Source organism: Hakea prostrata, chromosome 8, assembly GCF_041222555.1.
Source record: "Hakea prostrata isolate BN-2017 chromosome 8, UWA_Hpros_2, whole genome shotgun sequence".
Classification (NCBI taxonomy): Eukaryota; Viridiplantae; Streptophyta; class Magnoliopsida; order Proteales; family Proteaceae; genus Hakea; species Hakea prostrata.
The window spans coordinates 6,409,319-6,436,861 of record NC_142607.1 but is presented as its reverse complement, the minus strand read 5'-3'; the positions used below and the strand labels follow the sequence as shown (position 1 = coordinate 6,436,861).

Here is a 27,543-nt window from a genome sequence, read left to right as displayed (position 1 = left end):
AATAAAAGACACATCTAAAGAAATACCTAAACATTAGACGATATGAATGAAACTACAATTTTAATGTTATTTGGAATAAGCAAAGCCATAATGAAACGAAAATTTTAATGTTATTTGGATAAGCAATACTCATTAGGGAAAAATGAAACATCTACTATTATAAACATGAACTAATGACCTTAAAGCAAAATTCATTTTCTTTCATTCTCTTTAACTAACTTTTCCCCATGTATAATGATGTGCATTTGCATATGCAAGTTTTGATAGTATATATAAATAACAAATAAAAATAAAGAGCTTATATATAAAAGTGTAAATAAAATAAAAAAAAACCCTCCATATCATATAAAATGAATTCTTATAAAAAAAATAAAGAAAAAAAATAACAAATTAATAAAAAATAAATAAATTACTACGATAATATAATTATTTTAAAATATCAAGGAAGAGGAGAGGTAAGGTTCACCTTGACTACATCTTCAGTTCTACAGAAAAAAAACTATATTTTTAGGAAAATTTATATACCTAATGTAAATAGAATTTTGCTCTTAATCCTATGGGAATTCGAACTTCGAACTACTAAATTTACTTGGAAAATAAGAGGCGAGAGATGGAGAAAAAATTTTCTCAATAAAAAAGTTTGTAAAAGCCCAGTGTCACGTGGCACCGGGCCCACTTAAGGTGCTTTGCTGGATGTGTGGGTCCGTAGGTCTATTCTGATTTGTTTATACCGTTCCTGCTATTCCTCGTCTCGTTTTGTGCCCTTCTCTTCCCAGTCTATCAGAATCGTTGAAGGTTCGAAGCTGAATTTGTTACCTCCTTCAGAGTTCAGAACCAGATAGAGTTGCAGCAAGAGAGAGGAAGAGATGGGAGGCGAGGAGAAGAGGCATCAGATGATGCAAAATCTTTTTGGTGACCAATCCGAAGAAGAGGAGGAGGAAGAGGAGCTTGATTCCGAGCATGAATCGAACCGACGACCTGATTATTTATCGGTAACAGCTCTTTCTCAGTCCTCGTCTCAAGTGAAAAGGAAGTCGTTTAATCTTCCGTGACAGGCCTTAAAGCTGTGATTCTTTTGTTGTATTCATTGTTCTTTTGATCAAGGTACAGTCCTTTTTGCTTTCCGCATGCATATGGAATTTCAACGATAAAATGTAATGTGTCTGTTGGAGAACAATTTGGCTGTCTATTGCTTGAATAGCTATCCTAGAATTTTAGTAAAAGTGAATGTTTTTAGGGGAGATTGTATGGTGGGCTTATAGGTTATAGATTTTTGTTCTCGGTAGCGTGTTTGCTGGTATAAGTGGCATCCCCTGGTTGGCGTTGGGATTTTGATGTACAGGGTTAGGTTACTTTTCTCAGTGAGTTTGAATATTATGAAAGAAACATTATTATGAGCCTAGCTGAAGGTGGTTTTCCTCGTGGATGGCTTTTGTCTGTGGAGGCTTGCACATTTTCTGTCGATAGCTGACATATGGTAGTTGGTGAGTAATGGGTTGCAAGAGTGGATTATTATAACGAGATAGCCTTTTGGCTGAACTTTGTGTAGCGTTTTTGGTGATAGAAATGAAATTTTGCCTTTCAGCTGAACTACGAGTAACTTTTTTGGTGATAGGATTAGGAAAAATCTATTGAGATGGTTTGGTCGTGTGGAAGTTAGACAAACGAGTGTACCATCGGGAACTGTATGTGAGAAGGATTAGGTATTCGTCTAACACATCACAGTACTGGAATTAAGGCTTAATTGGTTGTGGTTATAGTATAAGAATTCTAAGAAAAAAGTCTCTTGAAGTCAACAAAATAATTCCTCCTAGCATCACTTTGTTTAGGTCTTTCCATTGTGAAAATCATTCAGACTTAATGGGAGTTGGTATCCCAAAAAGCACTACTGGAATCACAAAATGATGTGACTTTTGGATGTACCTGGATGCTTGAGGGAGTTGCATTGAGTTTTAATTTGGTCTTCTTCTCATTTGAAAAGAGATTACGTGTTAAGTTTCTCAATATGGATTGGAGCTTGTGCTGTTGAACTCTATTCTTGAGTTGTTGTGTGTTTATTTGTGACAGAGGTACTAGAGAACTGCTTTGAAACTCCTGCAGTTGCACTATTTTCAGTTCTTAATTAGAGGATTTTTGGATGATTCTCTGAATCTTGGTCTGGAGTTAAAACTCTCAATAGATTATCAATGAAATTCACTCTTTAAAAAAAATAAAAATAAAATTTTCAGCCAGATTCCAATGATCATTGTTTTATTATCTCTGTTCTATTTATTTATTCTTGCAATTCTTTGTTTATTTATGCAGTTCAAATAACATCATAGTTATTTGATTTTCTCCTTGCTATGTCAACCTATGTTTCATTTTACACCCTTGCATCTCATTACCTTTCTCTCTTTGACAAATATTATTTATGTTTGCATCTTCCTATGCTAGTTGTCAGCCATTTTACCTGCCTTTGGTATTCTAGGTCCATTACTTGCAGGGTTTTGAGGTTTCTGAAGAACTGTCTATATTGTTGACATCGAGGGAAGTTCAATCTGCAAGCAGTATAGTATTTTCATATCCCTTTTTCACTTCTGATTGAAAAAGTAGGAGTATTTCCCTCCCCCCACCCTCAAAAGAAAAAAACCTTGCATTTCCTTGCAATAAAACTCTTACAGTGATTGCTTGCGAAGGTCAATTTTCCTTGAAACGTTGCAAGTCAATGACTGCCTAACATTTTGTTTTTGGAGGTACTTCTGTACACATGTGCTGTTAAAATAATTAGCTGAGACTTCTTTTATTCATGTCACAAATTTTTTAGGGCAGTGCCGTTGATATGATTTACTTTTGAATCTCCTCTATCATTGAGCACTTGGTAATTTATCCTCTTTATGTTGGGAACTTGGGTTGGGTTGTCCCTTCTTTTGTTTGTTTGCTCCATTTTCATTTCATGTGGATTTGATTAGTTAAATAAATTTTGTGTGATACCATCACCGCATTGGTTTTGATTACTAGTTATTTTTGTAGAGATGATAAAGATGCATTTAAGTGTTGTTTATTTATTTTTTATGTTGGTTTTTTGGCTGGAAGCCTGGGGAGGCATGGAGTGGCATGCATCATGGGTATGGATTAGTTCATAGGTTAGAGAATTTACATCTCTTCTAGGAGGGAATACTTTAACCTGTTCAATTTGCATTGACCTGATGGATGTTTCTCTCCTTACTCAAGTATGACAAGCAGCTCCGATCTTCCTGAATGGTGTTGGTTAAGTGACTTCGTTTTGCAACCTAAGTTGTGCATGGTGCATGCATAACTCAGGTTGACACCACCATAATATGAGTTCTTATAGGTACTATTTCCAAGACCCTTGCACTGGTATAGGACCTTGCTTAGGCATCAACTGCAGGGGATGGGAGTCCAATTCTGGTTCTCAACATTCTTATAACTTTAAGGCCATTAATTGGTCAACAGAGTATCCGGACTAACCATATGCCAGAACTGCTGGGAATCAATATCCCTTTTCTTAATTGTGTCAAATTTCAGCTTCTTTTCATTTCACTTATGATCATCATCAAGCATTTATTAACATAATCCATCGTTCACTATAAGAATGGCTTTTTCTTCCTCTGCTTTGTCCTCCCACCTGTGGGTGTTTGGTGTCTCCCTAGATTTATTTTAGTACCCTCATCTTTCCAACTGTGGAGAGTTCTCTTCTCTCTCCTTCCCCCCCCCCCCACCTTAAAAAAAGAAAAAAAAAAAAAAAAGAAAAAGAAAGGTCGATATTTGCGCATTGTGGTTTAATGTTTTGCATTTACTTCTGTATTCTTTACCTATTTATTAAGCTGTTACTCAAAACTTCTGATTATTCATCCAGGATGAAGGAGAGGGTGGAGGAGAGCTTGAAGGCGAAGGCGAAGGTGAAGGTGAAGGTGAAGTTGAGGGGCAAGGAGAGGCAGAAGTGGAGAGTGATGTGGAACTGCATGATGTAGAACCTGATCCTGGGGAGAGTGAGGGTGAGAGGGCTCAAAGTTCTCAAGAAAGGGATGTCAGTGATCAAAGGGCAGAGAGTGAAGGAAAAGAAGCTGACAGTGATGAACAAGAAGAGTATGGCCAGAGAGTAGTAACTAGCCGTAGAAGGGAAGTTATTGATAGTGAATCCGAGAGATCTGAAAACCAGTATATGGATGAAGATGAGGAGGTTGATCAGGCTAGAAGGCCAAGGTATTCTCTCTCAATCTCTCGCTCAACCCCTCCCCCCACATTTTTCTTCGAGTGTCCCTATAGTGCTGGTTGTTTTTAGCTATGGAAAATCAAGGGCACTGAGTTTATGAATGTCCTTAGTCTTGATCAGAAGCTCAAATCCACCTAGCTCAACCAGGTGAGGTAGGGAATGATGTGAAAGGAATGCCATAAGTTTTTGGACTTAGTCACTTATCTATTCTTGATGCTATAGGCTCTGATGTGTTTAGCACATTGTTGATCCAGCCCCCCACTCGCTCCCTGACAATGTGTGACAGTATGTTGCAGATATTATAAGAACCCAACAATGATATGACTTTATTTGGGTGGTGGATTAGTTTGAAAGACAAGAGATTTTGCTAGTAGACACATAATACAAAGCCTAAATGGTCAAGAGAAACATTACAGCCGTAAGGATATCCTCAAACAAAAGTGCAAAAACAAACTCAAACTGCCTGCATGAGAAGGGCAGGAGCTCCATCCTAGTCATCCCTTCTCTTGAAAGAGCATCAGTTGGGGTGTCAGCTCGAATGTTGCCAATGGAACATGATGTTCCTGTGACATATGCTTTTTTTCTATTTTCCATTGCCTATTCTCAGCTTCCTCATGTCTATCCTTCCCATGGTTGCTTCTAGTCCCAAAATAACTGGTGTGGCAAGGGCGAATTTATTTTGTGTCTTGTATTGTTCGTGATGCAACTCATCCTCCTATATTTCTTTTTACATGAAGGGTTGATGGTGAATATTTTATTTGCTGAGACTGCTCTTCTGTATCTACTAGAATGGTGACACACACTTTCTTATTAATATTTATTGATGAGTCCATGTGACTTTGCTTTTCTGCAGTAGGTCACATAGTGACGAAAAAGGGGAGACACACATTTCACAATCAGCAGCTGAGATCCGTGATGTCTTTGGTGATTCTGATGAGGATGAGCCAGCAGAATATGCAGTGCAAAATAACCTTGAGCCAGAGTCACCAATGAGTGTGGTACGATAAAATGCCCTTTTTCTTTAATAAAAGTGAAAGTATTCACGTGTTTCCCCCCCCCCCCCGAAGAATTACATAAATCTCCATAGCCTAATTGTGGGCTTATATCAGAGATCACCTGCCAAAGAGGAAGAAAGCTATGACAAGAATTTAAGGCCAGAAGATATAGTGCCAGATGAAGATGCCCAGGATGAATCAGAGGAGGATAACATTGAGCAGAAGTCTAAAGAAAGGCCAGTTGGCCCCCCACTGGAGCTGGAGATTCCACTGCGACCACCTCCTGGGCAGCCAGAGAAGGTTTATCTAATTCTTGCTATTGCCCTTAGGAACGGATTTCAGTTTTTTATCAACATTTTTCTATATATTTTGTGCATGGTTTGCAGCATGTAATGTAGTAACTGGTAGCCAAGGTAATGGATTGCATATAATGTGGAAAAGGGTACTGTTATAAATAATTGTAAGCAATAGTTGTGTATTAAAAAAATATCTGACAAGGCGGTGTGAGTACAAAGTTAAGAGGAAGAAAGACAATGAACCTTGGAATAGTGGAAGATAAGACGTCCTGAGAAAATTTAAGTATGAGATTAGTGAGTTGAGAGCAGAGATGTACTTAGCATACTTCTGGTCATCCCTTCTCATATAACCTACTTTTAGGGTTCATTCTGACCATGAAAGAAGACTGAAATATATCTGATGCAGTCCTAGATTGATGAATGTGGATCCTAACTCTGTGGCTAGTCTGCATGATGTAACCCAATTCTAGGATTAAGGATTCTTTGAGATAATCCCTATAATTCAGGGTTACCCTAGAAGCTTCTTTATTGAACCAGCGAATAACTATCAAATCAGAAGAGAATGGATAGTTTGCTATGGATAGGTTTTGGGATGTTCAAAAGTTTAACAAAATCTAATGGGTTGATTTTAGGATAGCAAGAAACCTATGGGGAGAACTAGGATTGGTGTGGGTAGTGTTTGTGAGATGTTAGGTTTTAACAAAATCCAATTGGATGATTTTAAGGTATCAAAACCCACCCTAGGGTTGAAAGAAAAGAGAGGGGATTGATCTTAGGGAGGAAAGGGTTTAACCAAATGAATATGGAGTGATTAGAGGAGGTTTTAGGGATGGTGAAGAAGGGATGGATCAAGAGATGGGATGGTTTCTTGGGTTTCTTTTATGGATCTTGGGCAGCCTCTTGATTCTTTTCTCTCTTCTTGTTTTCTTCTTTTCTTTTCTGTTTTTTCTGTATTCAGACTTGCCACAAGTCAGAGGAAGGGAATAGAAAGAAGGGGAGGGGGGGGGGGGGTGAGAGAGAAAGAAGGGGGTATACCACAAGGACTAGTGGAGGGGGGGAGGGGGTTCCAAGTGTATTGCAGGGGTGGGGAGGGATTCTAGGGGGCTGCAATGGGTGGGAAGGGGTGGGGGAGGGCTGTGAGTGAGAGGTAAGGGGCTGGGGTGCTGTACTTACTGGGGAAGGCTGCTGCAACTTGAAGATGTGCTGCTGGAATTGAAGAGAGATGCTACTAATTCCTCTGTGGCCCTCCCAAGAAAGCCATGATTTGTTTCCCACAAGATTCTTATTTCCTTATTCAACTCAGTCTAAGCTTACAATAAGAGTGGTGGGCTATTTATAGCCTTACACAAGGAGGGAAAGACTTGGATTCTAACTAGCAAATAAAGACTGATTCAACTAGGGAATCCTTTATGGATTAGGATCCCCCTTGCAACTAATTAAATATGAGCCACAAATAAAAGAATTTGACTTGTAATACTAATTACCCACAAGGAATCTTAATCTAAACTAGATTCCTAGTGGCACTCCAACTCTGACTAGACTTGACTGACTGACTCAAAGAAGGAATTAAAAACAGATATGGACTCACAAAAGTAAAACAAAAATTACTAGACGAAAATAACTATCAAAAGAGGTAGGCAAATGATGAAAATACCCTTGGTAGGGTTCAGCCAACCTGGTAGTTGTGCCAGGTGGGCTTGGGCTTCTAGTCCGAATTAGGGTTTTGGCTTACATCCCCTAATGGTAGTACTTCTGCATGCAATCTATGCTTTTCCTTGAACTTTGACACGACAGATTACATTCAGCCTGTTAAACTGATTGTGGATGGAGCACAATAGGGTTGTCAAAAATGTAGACTTAGCTGGATTTTGGTTTTAAAAACATACAATTCATTTGATGACAAAATCCAACTGCTAAATTAACCACCAAACCCCCCCTCCCCCCCCCCCCCCCAAAAAAAAAATGCTAAAGGTGTCAGAAAATGTTAACTAGTGCACTCTTGAATGGCAAGGGTCCAAAAAGGCATTTATTATGTCTTGATTTATGAGTGGGAGATTCTTAATTCTAGTTGGATATTTGTGCAAATTTACTTCTTATATTGGGTCTTCCATTTCTTTATTCATCTTGTTACTCTGTGCCTGGGATCTTTGATAACTCGCTTGTTGCAGCTCCCAAGTAACTTGTGCTTACACCTTCTCTACTCAATAAGCATCCCTAGGTCATGAATTTGAATGAAAATTTAATATTGAATGTATGTTCTAAATTGCAGATGAACATCATCAAAGCTTCTAACATAATGGGTATTGAACCGAAGCCGTTTGATCCTAAGACATATGTGGAAGAAGATATGTTTGAGACTGATGAATCTGGGTCTAAGAAACGCATACGCTTGGAAAATAATATTGTTCGCTGGAGGCGCGTACGGAATCCAGATGGAACAACTTCTGTAAGTGGAGATTTTTAGTATTATATACTATGCAGTATATGCTATGTGTATTCATAAATTGATTTTGTATTTATAAACCCAATCCTCTGCATTGAATTGTATAACACTGATTAATTCCTGTACTATGGTTCAGTGCATTTAAACTCTGAAGTAGATGGTCTTATCCTGCACTCATCACTCTGTATTGGAACTATGTGTTGTACAATTGCCTTGTTCAATAGAAGGTCCTTTGACTTCTTCTACAGTTCTTGACTAACAAATCTTTCAGATGGTTAGGGCAAACTGCGAGTTAGTACAGGGATTCTAACAACCTGAATTTCTTCATTTTCCGTTATGGTAATCTCTTTTACTAGGGAGCATGACTATGATCAACATGAAGAGAATTACAAACACATGTCAAGGCTAAGGGCTTTTTATGTAGAACTTAGTTCAACTAAGAACCAATCCTACAGTAGGATTGGTGTACTGTCTACCAGTGGAAATCAGAATATGTTATTCTGAGGGGTCTTCAATCAGCAACTAATTGGAACCCATTAGGGCTTCTTGAATGAATTGGTTAGAGACTTCCAGTACTGTGATTTGGCCTTAGATTGCAGAATACCTCAGAATACAGGCCTCTCACATAATCAATTAGAAGATAAAAGAAAGTTAGAAGAATATAATAAACGGTAGGATAGAATTGGATTGAGTCTCAGTCTTTCTCCTGGGTCTCTCTTTTATAGGTATCTCATTATGTAGCTCTGAATTCATAGACATCTGAGTCTCACAGAATAAGAGAAGAGGCACAAACTAGTGCTTCATTAATCAAATACTGTAGCCCCTTATAAAATTATATAGAGGACTTAAACAGTAAAAATGGGAAGACCTAATCCAATCCTTAACTATAAGGTAACAAAATCTGAATGGAAAACTAACATAATGAAATACATGTACTCAAGAGGACTCTGACTAAGCTAATGAAGCAAATCCTGTTGTCCTACTTTATCCATATATTAGATTCATGAAGTATCCCAGTTACAAAATAAACGCTTAGCTAATAAGATAACTAAAACTGACCAGGAAACTAGAATAATGAAAGAAACTGACTCAAATTGGACTGTAGTAAGCTGCTGAAGCAAATCTCGGTTGCCTTCTTTCTACCCAAAAGTTTGTTAAAGTTGGCCAATTAAAAGAAACCTTTAGAGTCAAAGCCAAATACATACATCACTTAATCTGAATGCTTATTTTCAATAAGATAAGCCCTTTAGGTGACTTACCTGCACCAGAGACGACACAAAATAATGAATTTACCCGTCTCAAATCAATGTTGGCCTAATCTCCAACCCCTTAGCAAAGAGGACTAGGTCCATCAATGTAGATAAGTCACTAAGGGCTTATTATGTAGCCTCAAGTGAATGAGGGCCAAAAAGCCAATATCCTTAGATAAAGAGCAGTGAAATAAACTAGGTGATGTAACCAGCCCCAGACAACCCCAGAAGGGTCAAAAGAGGGCCCCAGTAGGAGCCGAACCAGCCCAGGGGCAAATTGGTCATTTCCACCCCTGGTTCCAGCCCTACTTAGTTGTATCAAGTCCAGCTAATATTTTGGAGTTTAATTCTGTTTTTTTATTTATTTGGAGTCCTAGTTGGTAAGTAACTCAGTTGTTTGTTTCTTAGTTGTTTTTTATTGGATGAATGAATAATATATATAAAAAAAACGAGAGAAGATACAACAAAAGCCTCAAAAGGGAAGACTAAAAGGAGGAAGTGAGACCACAGGATACAACAATGTGCCTATTCCTTGGGGTGTCATCTACCGGGGATGGGGGATAGAAGAAACTCTAGCAGAAACATCAAAATAGATGGCTTTCCAAATCATATCAATAGAGCTGGATTAGGAGGTTCATCTTCTTAGGTTGTGCTCCCACCAAAGGTGATGAATAGAAGCAGATAAGACTAGCTTACCAATCCGGTCACATATGGAAGAACCTGAGAAATTCCTCAAAATCCAAGATCAATCCCTAGCAAATCCGAAGGAGCGTCGTGAACGAGGCCAAATTGAGGGAAGGGCTTTTCTCCAAAGGGAATTGGAGAAAGGGCAAAGGAAAAATAGGTGTTCAATGTCTTCATGGTTGCACCAACAAAGGGTACAATTTGGGTTAGCAGGGATGTGACGGCTAACGAGGAAGGCGTGGGTGGGAAGGGCAAGCATAAGGGCTCTCCATAGGGTAAGTGAATGGCGGGGATATGATCTTTGAACCAGACCAACGGGGGCCAAGGGGGGGGGGGGAGGGGATCTGAGGAGTTTCCAGGCTAAGGAGATGGTGATTTTTTTTGAAGGGGAAGGGAGCCAGACTATGGTATCATGAGGTGAGTTTGAAAGAGATGGGAGAGAATTCCAAACTTGTGTGAGATAGGGGAGAGGGAGGGGGGACCAAGAGCCAGCAGAAATGAAGTGGGATAGGGGGTGGATGTGGGGATGCGGGAGCTATAGACGGGGGCCAAGGAGAGTACAGAATATCCATCGGATGCTATGTGTCAAGCCAAAAGGAGGTGGTGGAGCCAGTGGAAATGCAAGAAGAGATTGCCGTGAGCACGCGTGGCCTAAGAAGGAGTAGCTTTCTCCAGACCTAGGAAGGGTTGGAGGGAATGGGGACGGTCCAGAAAGAGTCGGAATGGAGGAGGTGAGAGTGGACCCAATTGACCCAAATGCAGTCATGTTTGGTAACAATTTTCTAGATGAGCTTAAGTATACAAGCCAGATTGATGTCCAAGATGCGGCAAAATCCCAAGCCTCCTTCAGCTTTTGGGCGGCATATAGCCAACCAACTGATGGGGTGAAGGAAGCAGGAGGCTTCTTCACCCTTCCAAAGGAAAGCACAGAAAAGAGATTCCATAGTATTAATGGTAGATTTGGGAAGGGAGAAGATACCACACCAATAAAGATATGATGATTGGAGGATAGACTTGATGAGCACAACTTGGCCGCAAAGGAGAAAAGCTTGCCTTTCCAAAGTTGAAGCTTCTTTCGAATGTGGTCAAGCATGGGAGAACAATGGTGGCGAGTGAGCCTACCATGGATAAGGGGAAGACCTAGGTAAGACACTGGGAATGAACCAGGCTTAAATCCTGTGAACTGGAGGAGAGAGGAGCGCAGGGAGTCAGAGATGCCAGAGAGGAAGATGGTAGATTTATCAAGATTAACTTTGAGGGCGGAGAGAATCTCAAAATTAGAGAGAGCTGAGATAATGGAGGAAATGGATTGATGATCGGCTTCGGAGAAGATCATAAGATCATCAGCAAAAGCAAGGTGGGGGAGAGATTGAGAGATTTGCATTTGGGAATGGGGGAGATAACATGTTGTTCAGTGCTCAACTGGAGGAAACGAGAGAGGACCTTAAGAGCTAGAGGGAAGAGGTAAGGGGAGAGAGGACAACCTTGATGGATATCGACTCTAGAAGGGAAATAACCAACCGGGGATCCATTTGTGATAATGGAGAATAGGGAAGTAGAGATACAGATCTCAATCCAGTGGATGAAGGGGGGAGGAAATCTCATAAGGATAAGGACATCATTAATAAAATCCCAGCAGATAGAGTCAAAGGCTTTGTGGAGATCAACCTTCATGAGAGCTGCAGGAGAGTGGGAAGATCTATCGAAGCCTCGGACAATTTCCGCACAAAGGAGAATGTTATTAGCAATGCTTCTACCAAAGATAAAAGCTGATTGGTTGGAGCTAACCATGAGGAGCATGACCTTCTTGAGCCTATTCGCAAGAATCTTGGAAATGAATTTATAGAGGAGATTACAGAGAGAGATCGGTTGGAAATCTGAGAGAAAGAATCACCCGGCTTTTTGGGGATGAGACAAAGGAAGGTTTGATTGATTGAGGAGAGTTGGGAAGGATTGAGGAAAAAGCTTTGGATGGCTTTCACCAGGTCATCCTCAATAAGATCCCAAGAAGAAAGAAAGAAACCCAAATTGAATCCATCAGGCCCTGGGGCGTGGTTAGATTTAGGCTGCGTTTGTTTTTTGGAATAAAGGTGGGGTGGGAAAATTCTTGAAAAAAGTGTAAATTTCTTACTTTTCCCTTAAATCCCAAAATGGTAGATTGTTTGGTTGCTTGGGGTGGGAAAGTGAGAGACAAGTTTCCTTGATTCAAGGAAACTTGTCTGCTGATGTGGCAGCCCAACTTTCCCACCCCAAGCCATTTTAAAACCCCACATATTTGGTGGGACTTTGTGGGGAAGTTGGGAAAAGTAAAAGTGGGACCCACCACTATCACTTTTCCACAAACCCCTTTCCTTTCCTTTCCTTCTCCCTCACCCCACTACACATGGGACCCACATGTTTTTTTTTCCCCACTCCTTTTTTCCCACCCCACCTTTGCAAACAAACGCAGCCTTGTGGAGTGGATAGCAAGGAGAATTTCCTTAGTGGAAGGGATGGCATAGAGGAAAGGAGAAGAGGAGGGATCAGGAAATTTATTGAGGAGATTAGAGGGGATGGGGGAACGAGGAGGGAGAGAAGGAGGGGAGAGGAGGTTGGAGAAGAAAGAGACAACTTCAGCTTTGATACTAGGGGGATCGGAGATCCAGGAGCCATTGGTAGATACGAGGATGGGAATAGAATTGAGATTATGGCAAGCCTTGAGGGACCTATGAAAATACGCCGAGTTGGAGTCCCCAAGCTCAAGCCATTTTATCTGAGCTTTTTGGCAGAGAAAGCTTTCTTCATGGGAGACAAGAGAAGATAGTTCCCTAGAGAGCGATTCCTCAGAGTCTGCCAAAGAAGGATTAAGGGGGTCATCGTGGATGAGGGATTGGATACGAAGAAGATCCAATCGACAAGAAGAGGCCCTAGAGGAGATGTTACCAAAAGTGGAGGTGTTCCAGCCTTCCAGGAACGAAGAACTTCTTCGGTGTTTCTGAGCTTATGGGCAAAAGTAATGAGGGGGAGAGAATGATTGATGAGCTGTTTGTTAGTTGTTGGTTATGTTAAGGTTGTTAGTTTGTTAGGATAGGGTTCCTTATCTTGAGGGACTTTATCTTAGAGTTGGTTTTATTTTGAGATTAATAGTTGAGTCCTAATTTAGTAAGTATTTGTTGGATCCTTATCCTAAGTGAGTCAAATTGGGTTTTGAAGGCTATAAATAGCTTAGTTGTTGGGTGTAATAGACAGTTCTGATTGATGAATAAAGATTGATTTGAGAATTGACTTGAGAAATTTGTGGGATCCTTAGGGTGACCTTTGGCTGGGTTTTGTGCTCTTGTTTCCTCAATTCGAGATCTTCATCTCTTCTTCAAGTATTCAACTATAAGTTCCAGCAAGTGTTGTGAGTTACAAGTAAGTACAGAATTCCCTTAATCCCTCCCCATCTCCCTCAACCATTGCAAGCTCCCTCCCAACCCACACCTAACCACTGCACCCTTCCTCTTCTCTTCTGCTTCCTTGCAATACATCGTACCCCCTTCCCGGCCCATTAGACCCCATTCAACCCTCCCTAGCTCACCCTAAGCTACTGAGCCTATTCCTATCAGTTTTTGGCCAATCAATCCTATGTACGCCAATCTGTAATTTCTGCAACTCGTCTTCTTCCTTGGAGTTTTCTGCAGAATTTTCAAACCTTAAAATGATCCAAATTCAGACCTGAACCCCAAGTCCAGTCATCATTTGAGCCCAAGAACAACCCCAAACCTTCGGTTTCAGCCGTTCCCTGTTGCTGGAATTTCCTGGGCTAACCCTAAGTCTAGGGAATTTTCCTAATTACCCATAATCCTAAACCCATGTTACATTAGTGGTATCAGATTTCCTGGTTCCAGCACCTCCTAGAGTTTACAATCATTATGGATAATCCAGAACTAAGGGAACAATTGGAACAACTACTGAAGGGCCAACAAGAATTGCTCACACAGATGACTAAGATGAATACAAGGGTTGCAACCCTTGAGGCTGCCAGAACCACAGAGCCAGGAAGAACTCCACCTTCCCCACCCCCTAGACAACTCTCAAGGCTATATTCCCCATAGTGAAGGAGTAAGTGGAGGTAGAAGATGCAGGGAAGATGACCCAGAACACTATCATCTGAGGCGATCTAGAGGCAGAAATGGCTATACCTGAGAGTTCTGCTATGATAATTAAGAGTATGAGAGGTATGAGCTAGATGGTGGTCAACCAAGGAGGCAACTAGTAACAACAATCTTTTGAAGATTATATGGGGGCCTACTTCAATGGCAGTCAATAGCAAAGAAGGGGAACAGACCATGAGAGAGTAAAGCTAGAGCTGAAGGAATTCAGTGGGTCCCTTGATCCACAGGTTTTCTAGGACTGGAGGGCAGCCCTTGATGATTACTTTGAATTGTATGACCTGTCAGATGAAAGAATGTTGCAGCTGGCCTAGACGAAACTGATTGTGCAACCAGAGAGTGGTGGTGTGCCAGGGCAAGAGAGCTCTACCTAGAAGACTGAGAACCTTTGACTTGGAATCAGATGAGAAGAGAGCTGACAGACAACTATCTCCCTGGGCACCACAAGGCTAGACTCCAAGAACTGTTTCACTCCCTGAAGCAAGGTAACTGTCTATTTCAGAGTACATCCAACAATGACACCTTGGTTTCTAGGACAGGGACTAGAGAGAGAGCCCACTCCAGTCCACGACAAGGTTTAAGTTGGGGCTAATACTAGACATCTAGCTAGACGTTGATATCAATGACCTGGGAAGACCTATTTGACAAAGCCCTAAGGGCTGAAACCCTGCTGTCCCAAAAGAAACAACTCACTCAGGATGATAGGAGAGACCCAATGCTCACTATGCCTCCTCCATCATCCTCCACCAACCCAAATGCTCCACCATCTATAACGGATGTTAGGAGATGTTCCACACCACCATCAACGCTGGGGGATGTTACTACTGCCCTGAGAATGCTCACTATGCCAGGGACTGTCCACAAAAGAGAGGAGTCGCAGTATTTGACTCCAACCAACAGGAACAGGAAGATGAGGTAATCTATGCCCCACCAGAGGAAGAGTCAGACACTCGATTCTCAGAAGAGATGACAGGGCCTAATCTCCACAATATGGTGGCCAAGATCTTAGTGTCAGAGATGGAGCCGGAAGACTGGGAGAGATATAGCATATTCTACATCGAGGTCAAGGTTGGTAGATTCCTAGCCCAGCTAATTGTCGATAGTGGCAGTAGTGCTAATGCAGTTTCAGAAGACTTTGTTAAGAAGGCAGTACTTAAGACTGAGAAGCACCCTTAACCGTACAAAGTGGCCCTCCTGAATAGTGCAAGAGTGAAGGTCCGTGCCATATGTTTAGTTCCAGTAAGTCTTTGCTCATATTCAGAAGAAATTTGGTTTGACATTGTTCCCATGAAGCTGTCAGATATCATCTTAGGCAGGTCTTAGCTCTATGATAACGACGTCGCCATCTCTAGTAGAGAGAACACATGTACCTTTAGACACAAAGGGAAGAAAATTACACTACTACCTCTCAACCTTGCTGGAGAAGCGAAGAAGCAAGCTCTCCGCACTAATCACAGGAGTCTCACTTCAGAGCACCAACTCCTGATGGCCCCCACCCAAGAGGGTAGAAGAAGAGCCAGTTAGAGACTTCAAGCACATCGAGCCAGGGCAAGCAAATACCAGTCCGTCCCCACCCACCAGCACTGTCAAGAAGATTGAGCCAATACAGGCCTATGTCAGCCATTCATCGGGGATGAATGAATTCACAAAGGGGCGAGCTGATGTAACCAACCCTAGACAGCCAAGGGTCAAAAGAGGGTCCAAGCCCATGCGGAAGTAGGAGCCAAACCAGCCCAAGGGCAAATTGGTCATTTTCCACCCCTGGTTTGAGCTCTACCTAGTTGGATCAAGTCTAGCTAATATGTTGGAGTTTAAGTCTCTCTTTTTTGGGAGTTTAATTCTCTCTCTCTCTCCCTCTATCTTTTTATTTTTTTTTTTATATTTTTTGAAGTTATTTGGAGTCCTAGTTGGCAAGTAATTCAGTTGTTTGTTTGTTAGTTAATGGTTATGATAAGGTTGTTAGTTGGTTAGATAGGGTTCTTTATCTTAGGGTTGGTTTTATTTTGAGATTAGTAGTTGAGTCCTAATTTAGTAAGTATTTGTTGGATCCTTATCCTAAGTGAGTCAAATTGGGTTTTGAAGGTTATAAATAGCCTAGTCGTTGGGTGTAATAGGCAGTTTTGATTGATGAATAAAGATTGATTTGAGAAATTTGTGGGATCCTTAGGGTGACCTTTGGCTGGGTTTTGTGCTCTTGTTTCCTCAATTTGAGATCTTCATCTCTTCTTCAAGCATTCAACTACAAGTTCCAGCAAGTGTTGTGAGTTACAAGAAAGTACAGAAGTCCCTTAAGCCCACCCCATCTCCCTCGACCATCGCAAGCGCCCTCCCAACCCAAACCTAAGAACTGTAGCCCTTCCCCTTCTCTTCTTCTTCCCTGCGATACAGCGTACCCCCCCTGTTATACCTTAATTCCCTCCCCTTTTAGACCCCATTCAACCCTCCGTAGAGTCACCCTAAAAACTACTGAACCTATTCCTATCAGTTTTTGGTCAATCAATCCTATTTACACCAATCTGAAAATTTCTGCTGCTCATCTTTTTCCTTGGGATTTTCTGCAGAATTTTCAAACCTTAAAATCCAAATTCAGACCTTAACCCAAAGTCCTGCCATCATTTGAGCCCAAGAACAACCCCAAAAACCTTAGGTTTCAGCCATTCCCCTTTGCTGGGATTTCCTGGGCTAACCCAAAGTCTAGGGAATTACATAATTACCCCTAACCCTAAACCTAGGTTACATTAGTAGGGTCTAAGGAGTTTTGGCCAGGACTGAGTCCAGTTGCTGTTTAGGGCTAAAACAGAATTTTGGATCTGAAATTGAACTTTCAATTAAGTCCTCTTTCTGATTTCTAAAACTGAACTGAACTCTCAAGTAGATCCCTTGTTTCTGCTTTGTCTGTGTAACCGATTGCTGACTTGAATTCTTCAATTCGGGAATTAGCATTTGGGTTTACAAGGAATTCGAACTGGGCTCTGGTAACGGGTTTTAAGGCTCCTCGGGTGGGGTATACAAGGACTGGTTTAGGGTTACAGGTCTAGAGTTGGGTATGTTAGGGTTCTAGAGGAATCTAATTATTTTTGGAACCAGGGTTTTGAAAGATCTTGGGTTTTTGGGTTACAGTTTCAGAACTAAGACTTCAGGTTGAGTTTGGGAATTTAGAACAGCTGGGATTTAGGATTTTAAAGGAGTGAACAGGCTGAGACTGAGATCACGTGTTGGTGGCTGTAGAGGGATTATGAATCTGCAAGGGGGGAGTATCCTAATGAATATTCTAATGGAGGTTTTAAGAATTATGAGTTCGGTTTATGGAGAAGAGAAGAAGGGCCGAATGGGGTACAATTTGCAGAAACAGCAGTTTGAAATAGGGGAAAGGTGGATGGTACAAGGCTGACTGGTTACTTCCCTGTAAGAAAGTCTGGTAATGGGCTAAGATGGAGATGAAGTGATGTAGGCAGGTTGCAAGCTCTGCTGAGGAAGAAAACCTTCAGTTTGAAATGCTTGAATTACTCAATCAACTGTAGGCTCCTTACCGTTGATGAGAAGGTCTAGTAACACCTTGCTTTTGGGCAACAACACACTCTGTTTATTTTATTCTGAAATCTGAGTGCTGTTACATTCATGGGCCCTATTTGTGTTACATTACAAACTGCCTGTTACTTTTATAGGGTTAATGGTAAGCCTAGTATCTTGTTTCTCAGGATATGCATTTGGATTATCCTGCTCCAGTTGATTACTTGATTTCAAATTATTGATCTTTGTAATAACCATTTAGTATTGACAAAGATAAACTTTATGCTCATTAGTGTCATTATTTATTTATATTAACTTTTTCATATTAATTCTTTTATGTAGTATGAGAGCAATGCACGCTTTGTAAGATGGTCCGATGGGAGTTTGCAATTGTTAATTGGCAATGAAGTTCTGGACATATCAGTGCAAGATGCACAGCATGATCAATCTCATCTTTTTCTTCGACATGGAAAGGTTCCTTCAGATCTCTTAATCATTATGCTTTGAGAAGTTCTAATCATCTTACCATAAAATTTATTTAGGTTATTCCGTAATGCTTGCCTTTTAGTCAATAGTCCAAATCTTGTCTTTCGGATTTAAGAAGGCCTTGATCTAACTCGCTTCTTTTGAAATTCCAAACTCTGATAGAAACAGTTTTTGTTCATATTTAGTTTCCTTTTCAAGTTACTAGTAATTCCCCTCCTATTGACGTAGAAATTTTATGCTATGGGTAATCTTCTTGTTGTATTGTTTCAACTATGTAAATAAAGACTAAAAGAGGATTTCTCGTGGTAAGACCATGAATCCAAGTGTTAGTGTCTGTTTTTCTTCTCTCCTTCCCTCTGCTTTCACCATTTGGTGGTTTAATGCTGCTACATGGTATCAGAGCATCTAACATCAGTTGGTCTATCATCATCCTTGCCTCTCTTTTTTCTCTATGGTTCACGGCATAGATCTGGTCCTTGCTTGGTTTTTATGCCTAGTTTATTTAATGTGATGACTGATGACAGGGTTTAAATCTTGGTTGAGGTTACTACAAGAATACATCCTATGCATGCATACTTCAGTATTTGTTTATTTATTTTTGAGCAAATTACAAGGCACCTGTTATTAAGGGGGTAAAACTCTTGACCACCTACTATTACCTCTTAAATTACATGGCACCCACACTCATAATTACAAGTTACCCATAGTTACATTTTCAGTTAAGTGGACGTGTAAAATGACCAAAACACCCTTACTTAAAATGATCCGCTCAACTATTGGGCCATTACATGGCACCCACACTTAAAATTACAAGTTACTAGGGATGCAAGTTTGGCCCTGACGGCCTTGACCCGCCCTAAGCTCGCCTTGAGCCCGAATAGGGCTTGAGCTCAGATTTTGGCCCTGAGGGCGGGCCTGAGATTTCTCTTTGGCCTGCCGGGCTTGTCCCAACTCGTCCCTGATTTTGGTCCTGATTTTGACCCTAATTTTGTCCTTGATGCTTGATCTCAATGAATTAGGAACAAGGACAAAGATAGGGCCAGGGACAGGGCCAATTAGGGCTAGGAACAGCCAGGGACGGGCAATTAGGGCGGGAATGGGCTTGACTTGGCCCTGTAGGGCTTAAGGTCAGGGATAATAATCTTTGGCCTTGATAGGGTTAGGGCGGGAATAGGCTTAGATTATAATATATAAGGTTGTGCTTGGGATTGCAAAAGCCCGGCCCAGCCCGACCATATTGTAGCCCTACAAGTTATCCACAATTACATTTTCAGTTAAGTGGACTTGTAAAATGACCAAAATACCCTTACTTAAAACGATCCACCCAACTATTGGTTCTCCCTTCACCCATCTTCTACCTCTACCTCTCTCTCTGCCTACCTATCTAATGGCCTTGTAATCATCTTAGTGACGGAAAATTCTACTCTTCAACTACACCAGTAGGAATAGGAAGCTTCGCAAGCGAGCTCAACACTTCCAATTTCAAGAAGCGCAAATCATACATTTTCAGAGTGGAGAAGGGAGACTTCTATTTTAAGAAATACAAGAAAAAAAGGAACAGGGCAAGGCATCGATCGATGGAGAAAGAGAGCAAAACCAAATTCATAGAACATAAATGCTTTAGAACTCCCTAATGACACACACTACTCATAAAACCCAGATCAGCTACCGATGAAATTGAGCCATGTCAACAACGAAATTTAATGAAGAGAAGGGGGGGGGGGGGAAACCCAGCAAGCAGGGTATATTTTAAGTAAACAAGACTTTGCATGTGAAACACATGCAATTTATCAATAAGTGGGAACATAGATTGGAAAAAAGTACTTCAAATTGAGAAGATTAGAAAACAAAACTTGAGCACTTACCTAGTCTGCAGAGACTGCAAATTATCCGTTAGAAACTATAAAAAGGCGTCCCTCTTGTACAAGAAAAACGCTGCGGCCTCTGGCAGTTCGAGTCCTCTGGCGGTGGCAGTTCTTCCTCTACGTATATTTTTCTCCCCCTTCTGCCTTTAAACTTCTTGCTGGACCTTTGCTGCAGCCCTTGTTTATAAGGCCATTAGATAGGTAGGCAGAGAGAGAGAGAGGTGGAGGTAGAAGATGGGTGAAGGGAACCCAAGAGTTGGGTGGATCATTTTAAGTAAGGGTATTTTGGTCATTTTAGATGTCCACTTAACTGAAAATTTAACTGTGGGTAATTTGTAATTTTGAGTGTGGGTTCCATGTAATTTAAGAGGTAATAGCGGGTGGTTAAGAGTTTTACCCCCTTTATAGCGGGTGCCGTGTAATTTGCTCTTTATTTTTTGATAAGTGACTTTTGTATTATAGAGGAAAAATGCAGTATGCGTTTGGTAACGCTTCTGTTCTGAGAAACCAGTTCTTATGCAAAACTGTTTTTTCATGTTTCTGTGCTAAAAGACCGTTCTTTGCTTGAAATTGGGCTTTTGATAAATCCGTTCTGAAAATATTTTAAAAACACTAATAGAATATGTTAGTGTTTTTTTTTTTTTTGGTTGAAAAATAAGTTGGTGTTTGATAAACTTGTTCTAAGGCTTCAATTTGAACCAATTTTATCACTTCCGTTTCTGTTCTTTGGTAAAAACATCTTTTTTATGTTCTGCAAAAAGCGTTCCTTAGAACACTTTTCTGACTGGTCCGTTCTTAAAGAACAGAAGAACGAACCGTTTTATCAAACGCCTCTAACCCATTCTTCCATTCCCAAAGAACAGAAGAACGTCAGAAACGTTTTTTAAGAACGTTATCAAACGCGCCCGCAGAGAACACTTTCTTCTAAAACCCCAGATGTAGTAGTAGTGGGAATGAGAACCCAGTCAAGAAATGCATTCCCTCCTAACCGGTATCCCAAATAGGAAAACACGCCCAGTTACGTGCTTTGGTATCCTTCTAAATTATGTCATCAGGTTCTTTTGGGAAACCCATCGGATCCCATTGCACTTGTTTGCCGTGGCTGAACTTCTGTCATGCAATCTGAGGGCTGATTTTGTTCTTGCTATAGATGCCTGAACGCATCCCATTCGAAAGCTGCTTCTTGCAGGATTCTTCCTTTTGTACCTTGAGATTTCAATGTCTTTTGATAGACCCGTTAAGTATATCTATTGCAATTTAGAATCTGATCTGATGGAGACCTCCAAAAAACCTTTTTGTATGCAAATGAGGAGTATTCAAACTGTAAATCAGAGAGCAGATTCAAGAGAAGAAGAAAAATAGAGCAGGTGATAGAAGAAGAAGAAAGAAGGCCAGGAGGCTTTGCAGTATCATGTCTTCCTCCTCTGGCCAAAGCTTTTATTTATGAATGTAATAAGCGATTACAGATCTGAGAATAAACCATGAAAGGGAAACACAATCTTGATCGAAAAAGAAACCCAGCATTCTTGAGTTAGCATTTCTCTTCTCTTTTTTTCTTTCAAATACTACCCTCAACACAAACAATGGCTTGCAATTCCATAGATAGGACTGAACCGGAGCAATTTAGCCCACTCCAGAGAATATCCAATAATAAAATGAAGGATCAAAACCTAATGCATCACAAATCCCTCCAGAAACCACCTTTGATTTTTACTGAAAATCACCCTGCTGCCTTCTCCCATTCCTCCCTGTGAATCGATCAACCCCTTTACCTGCTTTTGCTTCTGCCGGAACCAGAGGTCTGAAAATGAATTTAAATAAATAAAGGTGAGAAGAGAAGAGAAAGCAAGAACCATCGGTGGAATGAAAATAAAAATACATGCCTGGTTTGAAGCTTCTTTTGTCCGTCTTCTTCCCTTTAAAATCTCGGCAGATTGATCTTCCCTCCAGAATAGTTGCCCTCTATGTTGCAAGTTGCTACCTTAACCCACGATATCTGTTTAGTTGTGAGCTTCTGTTTTCCTGTCTTTGAAAACAGATTCCAGATAGGAGACTATAGTTGGTACATCGAGATTTCTCTTTTTTCCAGGATGCTATTCTAATACTATTCCTCTAACAGTGATCAACATTGAGGCCCTTTTTTGGGACCTCTGATCTACTTTTATTGGTTTTTCCCCCTCCATTACGTATTGTTAGGTAGTTAGAGTTTTGAACTATTGAGTCCGATATGTGTGACCTGTGATTTGGCCTTGTCTCGCCATTTTGAACTAAGAGACTTGCCATAGCTCTTTCAATGACCCTTGATGACATGCTAGAGTTACCGTTGGAGTTGGAATCAACCACATTCTTAGTCTTAGTTCAATGATAGGGTCTATCCCATTTCCTTACCTATTATCCACCCTATCTACTTGGGCTCAAGGAGATCTCTAAGAGTCTGGAGGAACACTGCTTTGGACATGGTAATCGCCTGTGTTATTAATGAGAGGTCTCATGGACATTTGAGATCATTTTAGAAAGTGGGAAACATTCTGGTTCTCTTCTTGAGTTGCATTTAAGTTTCATGCAGTAGTAAGGATGTCTGTATGGATCTTTTATTTATTAATTTTTTTGTTGGGGAAAAATTGTCATCAGAATTTATGAGACTTTAGCACTGGGTATATTGATTTAAGACCTATAATTGATTTTCTTGTGTTGACAATGTAGGGAATCCTTCAATCTCAAGGGAGGCTTTCGAGGAAGATGAGGTTTATGCCATCATCCTTGTTGTCAAATTCTCATAGGTTATTAACTGCTCTTGTTGACTCACGGCACAAAAAGGTTTACAAGGTTAAGAACTGTGTCACGGACATTGATCCAGAAAGGGAGAAGGAGGAGAAAGAAAAGGTTAGCATTGGTCTTGGTTACATATTTTAACCTGCTGACATGGAAATTGAGTCAACTGATTTGTTTTGGTTTGGCATCTAAATATGGACTCTGAGCTTCTAATATTACATATTGTTTGCTATTAGGGTTAAATAATAATGTGATAAGGCGGATATCTCATATTATATGCATGTTTGAGGTTATGAACAAGTCCCTAGGAATTTATGGGTCATTGTAGATTCTGCATTTACTCATGGTTCTTCTTTTACAGGCTGTAGGTCAAACAATTCGAGCTAATGAACTTCTCCATCGCAAGAGGGAAAAGGTGAGCAGGAAATATACACAAACGGTAGAAAGGGGACGTCAACTTTCACCTGGGTTCTTAGAGGAAGCACTTGATGAGGTCTGCCACCTCTCTCTCTCTCTCTCTCTCTCTCTCACACACACACACTCACACTCATACATGCACTTGCATTGGCAGTAACTCTTTATATTTCAGTTAGTCTTATCTATTTCATTGTACTCTTCTTGATGAAATTTTGATAGTTGAAAACATTATGCTCAATTTAAATTTTTGTTGTTGTTTGACCTGCCCAAGTTTTGTAGAGCCTCCTGCCTTGTTTTTAGTGCTGTAGATATTTTCTAGGTTCAGTACTGTATTGGAATGTGTTCTTCCAACTATTACACTTAAGAGTCCGGTTTGTTCTGTTGCTCAGGATGAGGATGATCATGAACCTCGTCGTTCAGCTGCTCGCCATCGCTTTGAGGAAGATCTTGAAGTTGAAGCACAAGCTGAGAGGCGCATTATGAATGCCAAACGGGTACTTCCTGTGATATCATACCCTACTTTTGAACCCGCCACCCAAAAAACACCCACCCACCTTTTCTTGATTTATTTGGATAATTCTAATCCATGCTTATCTTAGCATTCACAGGTTCACAAAGACATCCCTCGGAAATCATCCTTCTCATCAGTTCGACCCTCTCGGCGTCCTGTTGATTTCTCTGACAGTGAGAGAGAGGAGTCTGAATATGAAACTGATGAGGATGAGGTTGAGAGGTCTCCCCCGCATAAGAGGGAAGAAGAGCCAGAGCATGAAGATGAAGATGAGGAAGAACAGGATGAAGAGGACGCAGGTGCAAATGATGAATCAGAGGAGGAATCTGAGGTACCACAACTTGCTGTCCTGTTATCTTTTTGTGTGTGGATAAAATGATCTTCTATACATAAAGGCACAACATTCATCCATCCAGGCCCCAGTTCTTGAATGGTACCATGGCCCAAAAGTTTATGGAAGGAAAATTTAAAGCCTTACTGCTTTTTGTGAATAATTGCTACTATTTGCATGTTGCTATGTGTATGTGCACTGTTCTAGGCAGAGTGTAATGCTCAGTTTGGTATATCCAACCAAGGGTGCCTAAACATTTTAATTGACCCAATAGGGTAAATTGCATGTAGGCTAGTGTCCAGACAATTGTGACACTATGCATGTCTACTTAATTCAGTGGTGCTTAACTATAGAAAAAAAAGAAAGAAAGATAAGGTTAAATTAGAAGGTATCTCAGTAGAAGGCATCCTCCTTTGGTAGCTATAGAATTGACCTACTCTTTTATTGTTAACTGTTATATGAAATCCTTATTCAATTGCTCACTTCTGCATGATAAATTCCACATCACAGCAGACCCACATCGTGGCACATGGCTGGTGCTCTTCTGATTGTTTATTCATGAACTTCCAAGTTTTGTTGGGTTCTGCTACTTCTAGAGCGTGAATTGTCATCGCCAATTAGTTCAAATTAGGGCCTGAGATATGGTTGTTAAATCTAAGCTGCATTAGATTTGTTTACTCGGGGTTGGGGGTCTGATCTTAATATCAAAATAAGAGGATTCAAGTGACTTGGAGTCGTGTCTTCCAACAGGATTGGATAAAAATCCTCTGCTGTGCATAGCAGTGCAGCAGCATGAGAGAATGACACCTGGAAGATTCGACGTTGATGGCTGAGATGAACACCTTCATCTAAGTATAAAAACCCAAGGTTAATGTGGGTTTTATCCTTTACCCACTAAAAAGAAAACCTGACTCACCTAAAATAGAAGTTCAACAACCTCTCCTCTCTTTCAATCTGCAAACCCTCTTAAGACCCCCCCCCCTTTCATTCCATTCTATCTGTTACTGTTCTCATTATCCATTTAATTCATCATTCACCATCAAACAGAATCATTGGTGCGTTTACTTTCAGTTTACTTTCTCCTTAAAGGGATTAGAATAAGGATAAAGCTGCATTTTAGCAAGAATTTCAGTTTATCTGTCGAAGCTTGCAAGAATCTCAGTTTATCTGTTGAAGCTTGAGACAGTTCTGTAATATTTTTGGTTTGATTGAGCTTGAAGGAAACCAAACTCATCCTTCAGTTTTCTTCTTTTGATCCGCTACTAATTGCCATCTAAAATGGTTCGTCAGTAGTTTCGGTAGCATTCAATCATGATAGCTGTCTGACGGAGTTCGCATGGATAATTCAGAGTTTATGAGCTTTTCGAACTTCTCTCAATGAATACCTGGTAGTACTAAAACCCACTCAAGTTTTTTGCCATTCGAGGACGACACTCAACAGTGTACATTCACTGGCATACAAGGTTAATCAGCCCAAGATGGACTGAGTAATCCGAATTTCGAAAACGACAGAAAAAAATGGAGATCGATCATTGATCCTTGCATTGATTTGTAATTCTTATTTTGCCCTTGTTCTTCTCTCTTGCTTTTGTTATTGTTGTTTTTTTTTCTTCTTTCGACATGGGCAAAGAAGGCAAATTGGTCCGGGTGATGCTACTGTTAGGATAATTGTTATATATCTGCAAAGACTATGAGGTTGAGAGATGGACGAGGAAGGTTTTGCAGATTGAGAGGGGAGGGAGGTCATGAACTTTATTGTTCAGGTTTCCTTTGAGTGGGTAATGGGTAAAACCTGTTTTAACCTAGAATTTTCATACTTTGATGAGGGTCTTAGTCTCGGCCATCTTAAATCTTCAGGTGTCATTCTCACATGGTGCACTACTTTGCACAGCAAAGACATGTGCACAGAAAATGATTTTTATCTAAATATTCTGTATCACTGAACAAACCATTCTCTCTATTTCTGCTTTGCCAGCAAAGTGACCTGGCAAAATTGGTTGATGGCTACACTTGTTGCCAACTGATTACAGTGTACTGTGTAAAAACTAAAGTCCGGTTACCTGGTACCCGTGTCAGTAGAATTTTGCATAATTCAGCCACTGGCATCAGATTGTGGAACAAGCATCTTACAATGGATTCTGGAAGTGGTTGGAGCTTGAGCCGAGGCCAATCCAGGGGGCCATCTATCCGATGGAAAAGATGGATTGGCGACTTCATTTCTTACTTGGCTTGAACTATTATTCTCTTGTGCCCTTCCCATCCCCTGCAAAACACCCATACATGTTTGTCGTTATGCATACATATCAAGGTCTGAGTTGCTTGCCAAAACTGATCCTTGTTTTGGCGAGTATATAATATCAAATTATTGGTGTTTGTTGCAGGAACCAAGGCAAAGGACGAGGGAATCTGGAGGTGGCCTCAAGCGCAAGGAGATTGAATCGGATGTAGAGTCTCCTCCTAGAAAGACCACAAACCATCGCCGAATGGCAGTTGTTTTTGATAGCGATGAGGAATAAAAAACAGTATCAAATGATAAATAACAGCAGAGAGTAGCTTGGTACAGATGAAAATCAGCAAGACTTTCTTCATCAAAATGGGTGAAATCATCTATGGATAAAAGCTGATATATGATGCCCAATCTTGTACGTGTACTATCTTATGAGATTTAGTTCATTCCAAGCATTATTCTCAAATTGTTCTTGAACATATGGGTTACCCCTTTTTTTTTTTCCAGTAAAGAATCATGGTAAAGTGTAAAACGAGAAGAAACCCTTTATATTTGTATTTTTTTTCTTTTTTAAATTTTCTTTTATGTTTCTTTCTGGGGTTGGGGTATGGAAGAGGGGAGGAGGCATGGATGGGTTATCAGCCTTGTCTATTTATGTATGACAACCAGTGGGCTGATGTGGATGAGCACGGTGTATGTATTGCAATTCCAGAGGATGATTAGTAGATGTATGGAATGGATAATCCCAACACTGAACTTTTTAGATCCATCCTCACCTACCCAGAGAGATTTGTTCTTATTCGTGTAGCCTAAACCAGACCAGTGGAACTTCTTTACTGCTGAAGGATTGAACCCCACAATTGTTTTTCTGTGTTGGTATGATCTCCCCGTAACTTACTTCCTTTTCTGATCCATGGAGGAATTAGTCTTCTGTCCTGTATTGGTTTATTCAACATATAACATGTAACACTCTTAGATATCTAGTGGAAGTGGGTCACTGTCAAGTTTTGATGGTAAGAATATGTTTGATGCTAGAACTCATTGGTGGCTTGGTTGAGTGACTTGAGTCTCATTTGTGTAACGATTGCCTTACGCTTGTGTATCTTTCAGGGCATCGTATGAGTTCACAGATGGCAAAGCAAATTATTCAGATTTCCTGAACCATAGAGGTCATGATTATGAGGGGACACACCATGGGACAGACCGGAACCCGACCAGAGTTGTTTGGGTAACCTAGATTTAACCTGTTAAGTGTCAAGTGGGCAAGATTCCCACTTGAGATTTTGTTTTTTCCCGTCCAACTTGAGATTTTTATTAAATCCGTGATGCTTTCATTAATTCTCTTTTGTCCGTTCCAACTTCAACTCGGGTGCAAAGCGTCACGAGAAAATGACCCGACACAATAATTGC

General features: G+C 40.6%; 1 protein-coding gene across 2 annotated transcripts; it reads left to right on the top strand.

Moving 5' to 3' along the window:
- Window positions 1-754: 754 nt before the first annotated feature.
- VIP4 (leo1-like family protein) lies at window positions 755-26,896 on the top strand. 2 transcript variants are annotated; one of them, XM_089164823.1, is made up of 11 exons: window positions 755-992; window positions 3,857-4,203; window positions 5,067-5,211; window positions 5,323-5,508; window positions 7,774-7,950; window positions 17,867-17,998; window positions 22,579-22,758; window positions 23,009-23,140; window positions 23,454-23,558; window positions 23,673-23,906; window positions 26,288-26,896. In XM_089164823.1, exons 1-11 carry the CDS (start codon window positions 867-869, stop codon window positions 26,420-26,422), a joined length of 1,899 nt encoding a protein of 632 aa, XP_089020949.1. In that variant the 5' UTR covers window positions 755-866; the 3' UTR covers window positions 26,423-26,896. The 2 variants fall into 2 exon arrangements, with proteins under 2 accessions (XP_089020949.1, XP_089020948.1); XM_089164822.1 differs by having other exon boundaries at window positions 23,664-23,906.
- Window positions 26,897-27,543: the final 647 nt, after the last annotated feature.

What these genes read in the sequence shown, in the direction of transcription:
- VIP4 (XM_089164822.1), top strand. Translation starts at nt 867, where the DNA reads ATGGGAGGCGAGGAGAAGAGGCATCAGATGATGCAAAATCTTTTTGGT. An exon ending in ATCCAGATGGAACAACTTCT is followed by an intron (nt 7,951 to 17,866) that starts GTAAGTGGAGAT and finishes TCTTTTATGTAG; the next exon opens with TATGAGAGCAATGCACGCTT. An exon ending in GCATTATGAATGCCAAACGG is followed by an intron (nt 23,559 to 23,663) that starts GTACTTCCTGTG and finishes TGCTTATCTTAG; the next exon opens with CATTCACAGGTTCACAAAGA.